This window comes from Triplophysa dalaica, chromosome 14, assembly GCF_015846415.1.
Source record: "Triplophysa dalaica isolate WHDGS20190420 chromosome 14, ASM1584641v1, whole genome shotgun sequence".
NCBI classification, from domain to species: Eukaryota; Metazoa; Chordata; class Actinopteri; order Cypriniformes; family Nemacheilidae; genus Triplophysa; species Triplophysa dalaica.
In genome coordinates this window covers 19,738,754-19,752,311 of record NC_079555.1, presented here as the reverse complement: position 1 = coordinate 19,752,311, position 13,558 = coordinate 19,738,754, and the positions used below count along the sequence as shown (strand labels likewise).

The 13,558-nt window shown below is 37.6% G+C and overlaps 1 protein-coding gene across 2 annotated transcripts in view; it reads left to right on the top strand.

Moving 5' to 3' along the window:
- The window catches only part of hipk3b (homeodomain interacting protein kinase 3b), a 49,320-nt gene that overhangs the window by 17,599 nt on the left and 18,163 nt on the right, over positions 1–13,558 (top strand). For both annotated transcript variants that reach the window (XM_056766767.1, XM_056766766.1), the window contains exon 3: positions 12,825–12,948. In XM_056766767.1, the coding sequence (XP_056622745.1) occupies positions 12,825–12,948 (124 nt within the window). The remainder of the gene's footprint in view (positions 1–12,824; positions 12,949–13,558) is intronic.

The window sequence follows — 13,558 nt, the reverse complement described above, 5'->3', positions numbered from 1 at the left end:
AGTTATTTTAAATAAAGAAGTAATTAAAATAAACTCCAAAACTTAGTTTGTAATAAAATGAGGAGGGAAATAACAAGAAGGGTTTTCAATTGCTTTTGTATGAGCTGTGCATCTTTCTTTTGTCTTGTTTGAAGTGGATTGTCATGAATAGTAGCGGACTCTCTATTCTGTGATGCGTTAGAGTTGAAAACCTCATCAATCATTTATCAAAATACAGGTTAGAAACAAGGCAAACAAGTGGAAAGAAATGTTGTCTTTCAGGAGAATGAAAGTCAAGTGTCTTAATTGTTTTATTTCATTTAATTTTCATCTCAACATCTAAACATTTCTGTACACCTCCACTTTGTAAATTCAAACCCAAACTCAATTTCATGAAGGTTTCTTGGAGGCGTCAAGGTCTGTTTGTGACGTGTGTTATGACAGATCTTTGCTTTCCAAGGACACAAGCGATAGAAGTAGCATCACTACTTATAGCTCAGCTTTGTTCCATTGTGTTCTGCTATGATGAAGCTCTACAGCTGTGCTTTCAAAGCCTAAGTAACATACAAGCACTGGATCATGAAACGCATTTCTTTGATACACTAAGCACCACTGAGTTAATCCACCAGCTTTTATAGCCTTCGTTGATCAAATGTGCACCTTTAAGGTTTTTCGCCAGTAAGTGGGTGCTGTGTTAAGCTTAGTTGGTGCTATGTCAACCTGTTATATGATCAAAATTGGACAAACCCAACTGTCAGTTGGGTTTGATGGGTTGTTTTTAACCCAAATTGCTGTGTGGTTTTAATCCATTGTTGTGTCAAATATAATCATATTCTGGGTTAATTTAACCCAACTGTTGGGTTTCTCCATATTGACCCAATTATGGGTTGAAAAAACCTTTTAGAGCACACCACCACTCTAGGCCCAACCCATGAATATGACCTGCTGTAAGAAGCATAAATAAATATCAGATCATCAGATAAAATAATGTAAAAAATTTGCTTTAATCACGGCCACTATATATTGTGGAAGGCAAAGGGTTTCTGGGACTCATGTCACTGCTGCTATGTTTTATGTAAATGTGTTACTAATATTCATTGGTTTATTCATGAGACTTTCTCTTCTCTTAATTTTAATACTTAATATAAATTGTTTTTAAATATAGTTTAATAAATAATAGTACTGAGAGAGCTTCAAATAGCTCCGGTAATCACCTTCAGTGATCGGCCCCCAAAAATCCCTTCTTGAACCCTTTGGAATATGAGCACAGTTGTGGTATAATTTAAAAGAAGACACTTTGTGCTACGGTCAACATGTTTTGAAATAGTTAGAAATTAAGAATAACTGTTGGCTGAAGTACTGATGTACATTGAAATAAAAACATTGTCCCATAACACCTTTATATCATAAAAAAAATATGAATGATAAACATGGCTGACACTGTGTCCTAACCAAACGCGATGAAAGGTATTTTTGCCTTTTTAATAACAGGTTTTGTCCTGACCAGCCGCGACAGTGCTGCCCGACGAGCAATGGCAGTTTCTATTTATGCAGCTGACAGCTCCAACCCCGCAACCATTTAATTCGATGTAAATTCTGAACCTCATGAATATTAATTGCCAAGCATGAATGAGGGCTATATATGTTTGATTACTTGCGTTTAGGTATGGGGTTAATCTGATGCATGTTTTGTATAAAGAAAAGTGGCGGGTAGATTTCAGAGGTCTTCCAAAACAAATTGAAACATTCTCCTGTCCAAATTGACTCCAAGGCAAAATGTGGTTCCCATCAAGTTATTTACCGTAAGTTTTTTTTACTGAAAAAAACAAAATGTATGAATAAAAATAATAAAAAAAAATAACTTTGTCTTACCCTCCTGGTGCTTTATCTCTGATAGCATTTTTATTTTGAATGCGATGCCTGGTTTTGTAATTTAATTCTTCTTACTGTAATATTTTGACTGCAAAAGCAGTTTAACATGGCTTTAATTCGTCTAGTGGTTCTTATTGTTCATCTTTGACTCACTCGTTATTGTTTATTTGACCTCAGTAGAAGACTTTTAGACTTTTTTAGATAAATTTCCCAGATAGCTTTCTCAAAGTGAAACACTGATGTAACTTATCTCACTTCCTCTTTTATTTGTGGAAGCAATATCCAGTTTGTAATCCACAAAGAGAAATCATCATTAAACATTTTCTATTTTGTTAAATGTGGTTTGGAAATAGTTTAGTACCTTTGGTACTTTACACTAACATACTGAGATGTGTCTGTTCTTGATCTGAGCAGGCTTTGGGCTCATGTTGATAAGTAAAGCCACTTACTGTACCTTGGCTCAAGTATTAAAGGGATTTTCCCACCACAAACTTGAGTTCAGATGCAGATGTTGCTGTGGTTTGAGGATGCATGTCAAGCATCTAGTTTTCTTGTTTTTTAAAGATCTGCTCAATCGTCAGAGATATCTCAATCAAGAATATGTCCACAAGCTTCAACTGAAGCTTTTCCCTGAAAAACAGCGGCTGGGAATTTCCTACAGTCTTTGAAGGATACTTTCCTGGAAGGATTGTCATCTAGTCCTAACCTGTCTGTTCAAAACACTGTTATCAAGCAGAAGGTTTCACATTGCAGGAACTGCTGCACTTTTTTGCATTATAATATCAAAACATCTTTAGGCACCTATGGATATTGAGTCTGACATTTCAAGATCATATTTTTTTTCATGGCTATCTGATTGGCTTCATACAAGAGGATCAAGGTGTTCCGTTACAAATCTGATCATCTTTGAATCCTATGTAATAAACTACTAGGTAACAAGCTTTTTGATGTAAAAAATAAACATTGCATAATAGTGTGATAATTAGATTTTACAGTAAAATATGATTGGGATGGGTAGTGTTATTCAAGTTTGTCAGAAGACACTGTTGTAACATGGGGCTCTACTACACACTGCGGCGCCTGGCGCAAGTGTCTTTTTTATTTTAACCTCCTGCACCATGTTGTTTAAATAACAAATTCCTTTCCGTCCATTTGTGTGGTCTGAATACAGAAGGTGTTTAGGTGCATTGTTGGCACATTGCTATTTTGAGGCAACTGAAATGGACTTTAGAAAAAACTGATCTTTTTTTTTTAAAGATCGCATTAGTAATATGCGCCTATAGGCAGGTGCAAATAGCAAGTACATTCTGCTTATTACACACAGAGGAACGCACGGCAACACAACAAACATGCCAAATAGTACAAATATATGGATTACAACGTAAAAGATAATTATTGTGTATATAAAGACAAAAATCTGTCTTGTCCTGTAGATGGTCTGCTCACACGCACCTCACGCACCAGCAGATGCGTTACCTCTGGAGAAGCGTCCGGTATTTGGTCTCGCGAATTTCGTTGTGAGGATTCCGCACGGCGACCATTCTTCCAGTCCTTACATTAGCAGAAGTGGATTCAGACACGCCCTTAGTGGACTTGCGCTTTAGACCATGCGCTTAGAACGTTAAATTGGACCCTAAGTTTCAGAGGCCACTATTGGTGATGTAGGAAATTGCAACCTACAGCTCCGCCACCCCCATCTCCCTCCCATTAGAGAAGCTACGGTTGCCGTCACAGGACAAAAGGGTTCCGTAAATGATAGCGGCCATTATTGGTGGTGTTGATAATTGCAATCTACATCTCACAGGCGAACAACAGACTGAAGTTACGGACACAGGACAGAGATGTCGTCGTCTGAGACAGGAGAGAGTAAGTTTGCAAGTTTGCAAGTCAAGTGACAAGGTTTATTTACAAAGAAAAATAAATAAATTGAATTTACTTAATTCATCATTTACTCTAATCGTTATAGTGAATATTATTGTTACTTGTTCAACATTGTGTCAGTGATTTATTCGCTTATTTTGCATAGCATTTTTTGGCACGGATGATTTCTAACTTGAAATGCACACGACCATGCAACAAGGACTTATGATACAATTACAATGTGCTAAAAATGTACAAGGAAAAACGCTACTTCACTTGATGATCAGCTCATCTATAGCTAAAGCTATCAAACAAACAGTTCACTTATATTGCGGAAATTAGACAAACTTACCGGTCCAGCAGAAAGCTGGCAACTTCGGCGACGCTTAGCAAACCCGTTTCCTGCTACAGTGCCCTCCTTTTTGAAAAGAACCAGGCCGATGTTTATTCAGGTTTTCTGCCGTTTTTTTGTCTCGACTTCGCCTTGCTGCATCGTATTTTCTCTTTTTTTGTCAAAACAGATTGACGCTCTATCGGCTCGTGTGCAGAGTATGTGTGGTCCGCCATTAGCACAAATTTCACTTCTAAACAAAGAACCGTTTCTATTTCTAATAAAAACACAACAAGTAAATGTTGTTATTGTTCTTCCTCTTCTTCTGCTAATCCTTCTATGTAGTGGCTTTACAAGCTGCCTCCAAAACACAGCCGAAGAAGAAGAACATCGAAACACAACGAAACGCGCTCAGTTTATCCGTGTAGTGCTACTATAGAAACATGGCTGTGCAATTTGATAAATTACTTGTAAGGGTGTGCCCGCGGTGTGTATATACATAAAATCACTCATTGTAAGGTAATATAAACATTTCAGTCATTTTGTCTACACACTGTACCTTTAAAGATTGCTTGATTTTGAGCAAAGTTTACATACTCACAGAAGGTATAAAGCATAGTTATGCTTTTCAAGGAGAGCACATTAAAGTATCACACTTTAAGTGTGTGATTTCAAAAATGTCTTGTGATATCCTACAACACTATAGCTTTTGTGTTAGATGTAGGAAGCAGTGATTGAGTTAAAACCAACGCTTGACATCAGCTTCATTTAACTCTTTAAAATTAACAACATCTTCCCTTGTAGAATGGAGAAAATGGCTTGGAAACCTCAGTTCAAGGTTTGAAACTTCATTGTATTGTGATTTCTAGCTGTCCTGTGTTCATGGGAAGTCTTTTCTTTACGTTTCCAGAGCGTCTCTTCACTTCCTGAATGGACAAATTGTTTCAGAAATTCCTCTCTTGGACTGTGTCTTCCAAAACGTTTTTAAACATCTGTGCGCTTGAGTGCTTTTGGAGGTGAAGCTTTTTCCTATGAAGTAACATATTTATATTTATATTTATATATATATATATATATATATATATATATAATATGGTAGTATTCTGTTACATGAATATAATTTTGTATTTAGTTATTGAAAAAGGTCACATGGTATGTGTGGAGACCAAGAAGCATGTGCCAGTTGGTTGTTGTTGTATTGATATCGCTCCTCCTCCACTGTGATTGGCTAAGTAAAAAGTGGCATTGATGACTACCTCATTTAACCAAATATAAAAGATATTAACTATAGATGGTTTCATCGGACAAAAGCACCCTGCCCGAAGTTAAGCTCGGTCTGTGTTTTGTTATCAGTCCGGCTAGTGGCTTGTAATATGACAATTTATTTTAATATTTGATTTAATGTTAATTGTATAAAAGGGATACTTAAGCCAAGAAACAAAATTTCCCCATGTTTTACTCACCCTCGAGGCATCCTAACTGAATATTTACATTTTTTAGTCATTTGGCAGACGCTTTTATCCAAAGCGACTTACAGGGCACTTATTACAGGGACAATCCCCCTGGAGCAACATGGAGTAAAGTGTCTTGCTCAAGGACACACTGGTGGTGGCTGCTGGGATCGAACCAGCAACCTTTGATTTACCAGTTCAGTGGTTTAGCCCACTAGACCACCATCTCCATCTTTCTTCTTGAAGAATAAAGTTATGAGACTACTTATCGTTTTTCTTCAAAGCGGTAGAATGGGAGTGAAAGGGGCAATTTTTTATGGTCCAAAAAGTGCATCCATCCATCAAAGAACTGCTTAACATGGCTCTGTGGTACTTCTGAAGTACTTCTGAAGCGAATTGATGCGTTTGTTTAAAGAGTACATAATATGAGATCATGAAAATGACATTTCATGCAGTGTGTAATGTTGCCATGTTTGAAAGTAAGCAGTCTGCCACGTTGTAAATCTGAAGGTGAATGAATAACAAAGTTATTGGCTTGGAAAAAAGAGAGTTGACTCTGAATCACTCAAACGAGTCGTCCCTAGTCCGATTCGCGAACCACCGCGGATTTACATCACTACGTATAGTCCCCGCCTTCGTTTTGCTAGGACTGCCCGCGAAAAATGTGCTATTCTCCCTCAAACACTAGACTAGGCTAGCGAAAAGGAGGGGATTAGACAGATGAATCGTGAAACGAATCATTTGAGAGTCAGTCAAGAAGTAAGATAATAATAATAATAATAATAACTGCCTTTTTATTTCAAAATAATAGTGTTTTTACACCTTCTATGTACATAAACTCAAGTGTGAACCAGCTGGGATGAGAATCAGCACCTCCAAATCCGAGGCCATGGTTCTCAGTCGGAAAAGGGTGTCTTGCCTACTTCAGGTTGGTGGAGATTTCCTGCCTCAAGTGGAGGAGTTCAAGTATCTGGGGGTCTTGTTCACGAGTGAGGGAAGGATGGAATGGGAGATTGACAGACGGATCGGTGCAGCTTCTGCAGTAATACGGTCGCTGTACCGGTCTGTCATGGTGAAGACGGAGCTGAGCCACAAGGCGAAGCTCTCGATTTACCGGTCAATCTAAGTTCCTACTCTCACCTATGGTCATGAGCTGTGGGTCATGACCGAAAGGACAAGATCCCAGATACAGGCGGCCGAAATGAGCTTTCTCCGCAGGGTGGCTGGGCGATCCCTTAGAGATAGGGTGAGAAGCTCGGTCACTCGGCAGGAGCTCAGAGTAGAGCCGCTGCTCCTCCACATCGAGAGGGGCCAGCTGAGGTGGCTCGGGCATCTTTTTCGGATGCCCCTGGACGGCTTCCCGGAAAGGTGTTCCGGGCCTGTCTCCCGGATGGCCTGGGAACGCCTCTGTGTCCCCCGGAAGAGCTGGAGGAAGTGTCTAGGGAGAGGGAAGTCTGGGCATCCCTGCTTAGACTGCTGCCCCCGCGACCCGGCCCAGGATGAAGCGGAAGAAGATGGATGGATGGATGTACATAAACTGGTTGTTGGACAATCCATAAGCCAAAGTTGTACTTTGAAAATCCCTAGTTATTTACTCTTTGAGAGAAATATCCATATTTACAATGATATTAACGATAATGTGTAACTTGCGTTATCCTTCGGCTGTGCATGATCAAAATGCTGCATTTTTCTTCAAGAAGAAGGTCATATTCAGTTAGGATGCCTCAAGGGTGAGTAAAACATGGGGGGATTTTGTTTCTTGGCTGAAGTATCCCTTTAAATTAAAACTACTCAACCTTTTTTTTATACTTTTCTCAATTCAGGTAAATTGGAATTGTGTGGTTTTACTATGACTGAAATGCCCGCAATGGCATCACTTCCATAATCTGACTTTGGTTTAACCCAGAATAAAATTTCTAAACTCCCAAAATGACCGAGGAATAAACACAGCTACTGCCATTTTTTTTTTAAGTAAAACAATTGAAAATAATATGCTGGCCTTGAGAAAAAGACTTCGCTTCAAAGTGTAATAGTTGATTCGAAAACTTCTTAAAAAAAGCTTTTACAACCTCATAATTTCTTACATTTTAAATCTACGCTGTACTGTGACTCATGAATCGAGAGCTAATCAAATGCTGTTAACAAAAGGATTGACTGTGGGACACATACAGTATCTGTTGGTACCAAACGTTAAGGGGCTTTGAGCAGAGAAGGGCTGTGTGTTTTCAGAGCTGTGGTATGTTCGATGCATGCAGTTATTGTGTAATGCTTTGGTGTTAATGGAAAGCAGCTCTGTGAGGCTATTTTAATGTCAATGCACAACATAGCTGACCACAGATGCCATCACATAGCCTTTATATAGTGTTCTGAGAAGAGTCACTGTGACTGTATGTGCATTCAGCTGAATTTAGATCTACAATTGGGGTTGAACTCTTTCCCTCTTGCACACTTTTTACGAACATTCTTCATTGAATCAGATTATTTCGGCTTTAATGTGATGTTCCACATAGATCACAGTTAAAAATAACACATTCCCAAGACAATTCAACCCTTCTTCAACTGTTTAATGTTGGTAATGATGAAAATGTGAGGGCTAACAGACTTAAGACCCCTGCCTACATCTACATGGTAGCTAGAGCCATCCTCCACCCCAGTGCAGCTCAAAATAGTCTTGTTTTCATTACTGTAGTCACTCCGAGCAGATGATTTTTCAGCATGTCCGTCCGAGACAGATCAGATGTATGGATGAAGATGCCGTTATTAGATCTGCTATCACGTGTTTATGAGGGTGAGATGATATGTGAGATAAATGAGAAGTGTAATGGAGAAGCAGCTGCTGGAAAATGAACTGGACGATCCCTCAGATCTCTGGATTTATAATCCGAATCGGAAAGATCTTTATTGCCCAATGTGCTTGCACACACAAAGTATTTTCTTTGGTACTTAAACTACCATTGCAGACATCCAGATACAGCAACAAAACGCATAAAAAAAATAAAAACATATACTAATTTATAAGATTATTATGCAGTATATACAAAGTATTTAAGGTGACTGGAGTTCAATTGATATTGCTTCAAGACATTTTTAAAGATTGGTAATTAACAAAAAGCCTATGCGATTATCAATTATGCATCTCATCCATTACATGGGGAGTTTGTTGTTCTCCCATCAGGTCGTAGATATAAAGCAATTGGAGGAAGAACCAGGAGGTTTAAGAATTCACTCATATCAGCTGCTGTTTCTATGTTAAATCATCGGTAGGCATCGGTCATTTTCTGATAATTGTATGAATGCGTGTGTGACTGTATCAATGTGATTGTGTGGCATGTGTCTAAACCAAATTTCCGAAGGTATGATTAAACTACTACTATACTGGAAGACACCGTACAGTACATACAACAGTACATACCGTACATACAACAGTTCATTCAAGTACAGACTGGATGTGCTTATTTGATCGCGTCACATTAATATTGCACCAGGGCCTTAACAAAAGCACAAAACCATGATTAAACCTCACAAGTGACTCACTCGATAAGTGACACAAGAGTTTGATGGAAAAAACTAGACTCTAGTAACACTTAAAAACATGAATTTAAAAATTGGACTAAATTTGCGTATTTTTTGGGGTTATTTTAAAACCTAATTGTAAACCTAAATAATATATTTTCTAATATAATACTGAATAAAATCAAATCTACTAAATAGAATTTTAATGCCATTATATTGTAGGGCATTCTGAATCACTCAAGCTCGCATGCAATTCAACTATACAATAAAACATCTTATTTTTTAGAGATTATGGCCGTGTTCAGACTTGACTTCTTTTTGACAAGACAAAGTTGGTGCTTTTTTATAAAAAACCGCTGGGAGTGTTTGGTTACAAATAGCAGCCGAATGCAATGACTTCATAGGCAGCATCTGTGCTCGAAGGCAGCCCAGAAAAACAGATAACGTAAATCTATTTGAATAATAAACAGAAAGCGTATTTGCTATAAATAATCACCTATTTAAAAACTGCAATGCTAATTTCTTGCTAGAAATGAAATCAGAAGTTGTTCAAAGTGATAATTAAACTTACATTTATAAAAAACTAGGCTCCAGTGGACGTTTCGGCCGCCATTTGATTTTTTCGAGCTTGAGCCTTCTCGACCAATCATGTTCCTCGTATGTTGTTATGGAAACGACAGGTCTCTGTCATTGGTTAATTTCTAAAAAAAAGGAGCTTGACGAGGGTGTTTTTTTTCAGAAAAGTTTAACTTTTATCAACCTCAAAAGACATTCTGAGCTGCAGAAAAAGACGCCGAAGTCAAGTTGGAACACAGTCTAAAAGTGTTTCATAAGCAGGAAATCTGGGAAAAACTATAATTAGATATTACTGAAATCAAAGTCATTAAAGTTATTAAAAATACATTTTCTGTACGTTTTGCGCTGCTTTAAAAATGTCTTATCGGCTATAATGGTTGGGACTCACTTAGAAATTACTAAAATAAAGTCCCCAACAACTCCAAAGGCTGCCGTCAGGAATTTGTCTGTAAGCTGGAAGCCTCAGAAATGTTACAGAGAATTTGGCACACAGCTAATATTTGAACGAAATGAGCCTGTACTACTCTGTGTGCGTGTTTGTCCTATTGTAACCCGGGTGCAAGTTATCTGTCAGACAGCAGCAGCACGACCTCACACGAAGAGACCTTAATGCTCTTCAATGAGATCACCACGGCGATTTGTTACTAAGCAGTCACTTGGACTTCCTGCGTCACCATGGATACGTTTAAAGCAGGACTCGGTGACCTGGTAACCTGTGTAAGCAGGTCTGATGTCAGAACGGGTCTGTTGTCAATGTTTCTGTGCAATGACGCAAAGCATTGAATCGATCATCTTTTCAATCCAGACACTTTAATGAATAGCCAAATAAAAATGTATTAAAATATTCATCATATTCATTTTATATTGCCAGTGAAATGTAATATTTATGATGTGTCCATTGTTTAATAAATCAACCGACTCTACTTTGAATGAAATCATGAGAGCACTGACCATTAAATGAATGTTTTAATGGTTTCAGTGTTTTCAGTGCTTAGTGAAAGCTGTCTTTTTTTTATTGGGACAGCTCACATTTCAATTCCTTTTATAAATTTAACTATAACCTAAAAAAAAATTTTCTTTTGAAGAAAATGTTTACTCCCATCTGGCCTGGTGTTTATATAATGTATTGTATTCAGGAAGAAAAACGTTCAAAATCACACTTTTCTTATCAAAATATCTAAGAATAATAGTGAACTTTTCAAAGCTATAGGTTGACACAAATGTAGCTTTAAAAAAAGGTGTTACTAAAAACTAGTAACTAAAACCTCTACAGATGATCCAGAATGCAGCGGCCGAGTGGTCTTCAGTGAACCGAAGAGAGCACATGTCACTCCTCTCTTCATTAAGTTGCATTGGCTCCCTAAAAGTCGCTTGCATCAAATTCAAAGCTCTGCTCTTGACCTTCAAGACAACCACGGGTTCTGCACCCCTATATCTTAACTCGCTAATACAGACTTTTGTACCCGCCAGATCCCTACGCTCTCCAAACGAATGACGTCATGTAGTGCCATCCCAAAAAGGGAACAAATCTCACTCAAGTAACTTCTCTGGATCTGTTCCACACTTGTGAAATGATCTGCCCGCTGCTACAAGATCAGCAGATTCTGTAGCCATCTTTAAGAATCCGCTGAAAAGACATCTCTTCCATCAGCACCTGACCAATTAGCTCTGACTTGTATTTCTTTTCTACTCTTTTTATCCTTTAAAAATAAAAAAAGCTATTTTTGTATACTTCGGCAGGCTATATGAGACCAGTTTTACTGCGCTTGTGCTTTTTGTTGTCCTTATGTTGTTCCATTGTTCCAACATCACTTGTTAGTCGCTTTGGATAAAAGCGTCTGATAAATGACTAAATATAAATGTATTACTTATCTTCAATGTAGTCCTCTTCTTTCCAGAATTTGCAGAAATGTCCCTCTGACATTTTATCAATCAGCTTATTTAAGTCTCACACTGAGATGCTTTTTAAACAGTATTTAAGCTGCTCACATCTATTTTGGGTTCTAATTGACAGCTTTTTGCATTCTGATTGAAATGGATCTTCCAGTGAGAAAAATAGTTTGTTTGATAAAACAAGAACTTTCGTAAGATAAATTATAGGAATTTCGTGAGTGCAATTCTCAAACATTTCTTAAAACATTCTTAAATAATTTATTAAGAACATATTAATTTTTGTCGTAAGAATAAAATAATATGATTTAACTCACTTGCTCCTGTGGTAACTGTTTATATATACAATAAACTTAATGTGTAACATCGCATTCTTATATAGCCTATATATATATAAGCATGTGATGTGTTATATGGCATCACGATCGCATGTTATCTAACATGTTAGCAATCGTATAATACACTTAATATAATGTAAATTATAAAAAAACTTTTTGTATGTTACTACGGCATAAGACTTGCCGGCATAACCTCTCCGTTTCGAGTAACTTTCTCCCAGAATAATGTAAAAAGCACTATAATAATGAAAGCTAAAGTGAGCTAGACCTTATTATTAGACTAACGTTATATAAAAATAAATAGTCCTTAATAGGAAGTAAACGTCAAAATTATGATTCTGGCTCAATCGTTACATGTCACATGTGAAATACACGCATTAAACATTTTACCTTTTGAGATTTAAGACAACCGTGTGGCTGTCTTAATTTCAAGATTATATTTACAACAGCTTTTATTTTGAGAATTTGGATTCTTCTTGATAAAAATCAAGAACGGTCTTAAGAAGTTAAAGAACTTTAGAGAAAACATGGCAGTAAAGAATCATTTTCTTCTTAAGAATGTTTTGTGAATCCGGGCCCAGGTCTTTGGTTTTTAAATAGAACCGGTAGCAGACTAACAGTTGGCAGGGAGGAGTTAACAGATGTTCTGACCATGCATTTTCAGATTTTGAGTGAAGATTATATGGGCACATCCATCAAAAAAAAACGTAAAAAAAAAAATTTTTAGGACTTTAATATGGACTATAAACACAATTTAATGAATCCAAATTAATGTGTTTGCACAAATATATTTTGTTTACAAATTGATTTCATACATTTAAGCATAGATCGGAATGAAGCATTCCAATTAAGATTTCCAAGATAATGACAAATTTTAGGTGACCTTAAACTTGCTTTTTGTGGACCTGACTGGGACTTCTTTGTATATTATATATTCTGCATGTTTTACCATTTATCTTTTTTTCTGAAGCTAGATCTCAAGGGTTTTTACAATGTTGTCTTTGTCTTGTGTAGGGCTCCAGAGATCATTCTCGGTCTGCCTTTCTGTGAAGCCATAGACATGTGGTCTCTGGGATGTGTGATTGCTGAACTCTTTCTGGGCTGGCCTCTCTATCCCGGAGCCCTCGAATATGATCAGGTAATTCTTTTCTTTCAGCATCTCTCTCTCTTCTTTCTGAAAGAGAGAAAAATGTGTGTTTTGCACAAGAAAAACTAGACCAGTTTTAGAAACATTTTTGCATTGTGAGTAGAGGGCTTGCTAATTTTTTTTATGCTTGAAGAATTGTGCTGTTTATCTGAGATCATTTTGATGGCATTAGAAATTTACTTGAACGAGACATTGGTCATCGTCACAAGAAATGATCTGTCAATCTGTTCTGTCTGTCCTTCTCTCCCTCTTGAGTCTCTGTCTGTGCTTCAGGTCTTGTTTTATAGTCTCTCTTATATACACGGGCACACACTGAACTTCTCTCATATTTCTCCTCTTGACGTAATGTGTTTAGCACAGAGTGATGGTATGTGCCGTCAGGCCCAAACAGTCTCCAGAAGAATTTGGCTCTGTTGTGCACATTGCTACTGTGCATGTCCTGATCGTGCATGCTTTATGATCACCGCTTTCATTTAGTTTTCAGGCTGTTCCCCTCCGCTGCCGGGCCCCTAAATGCCCAGGGTGAATCCGAGAGGAGGGGCGGCTAGAGAATGTCCTTGGATTAGAACACTGTTTCTGGGGAGGGTTTGGAAATAAGTCT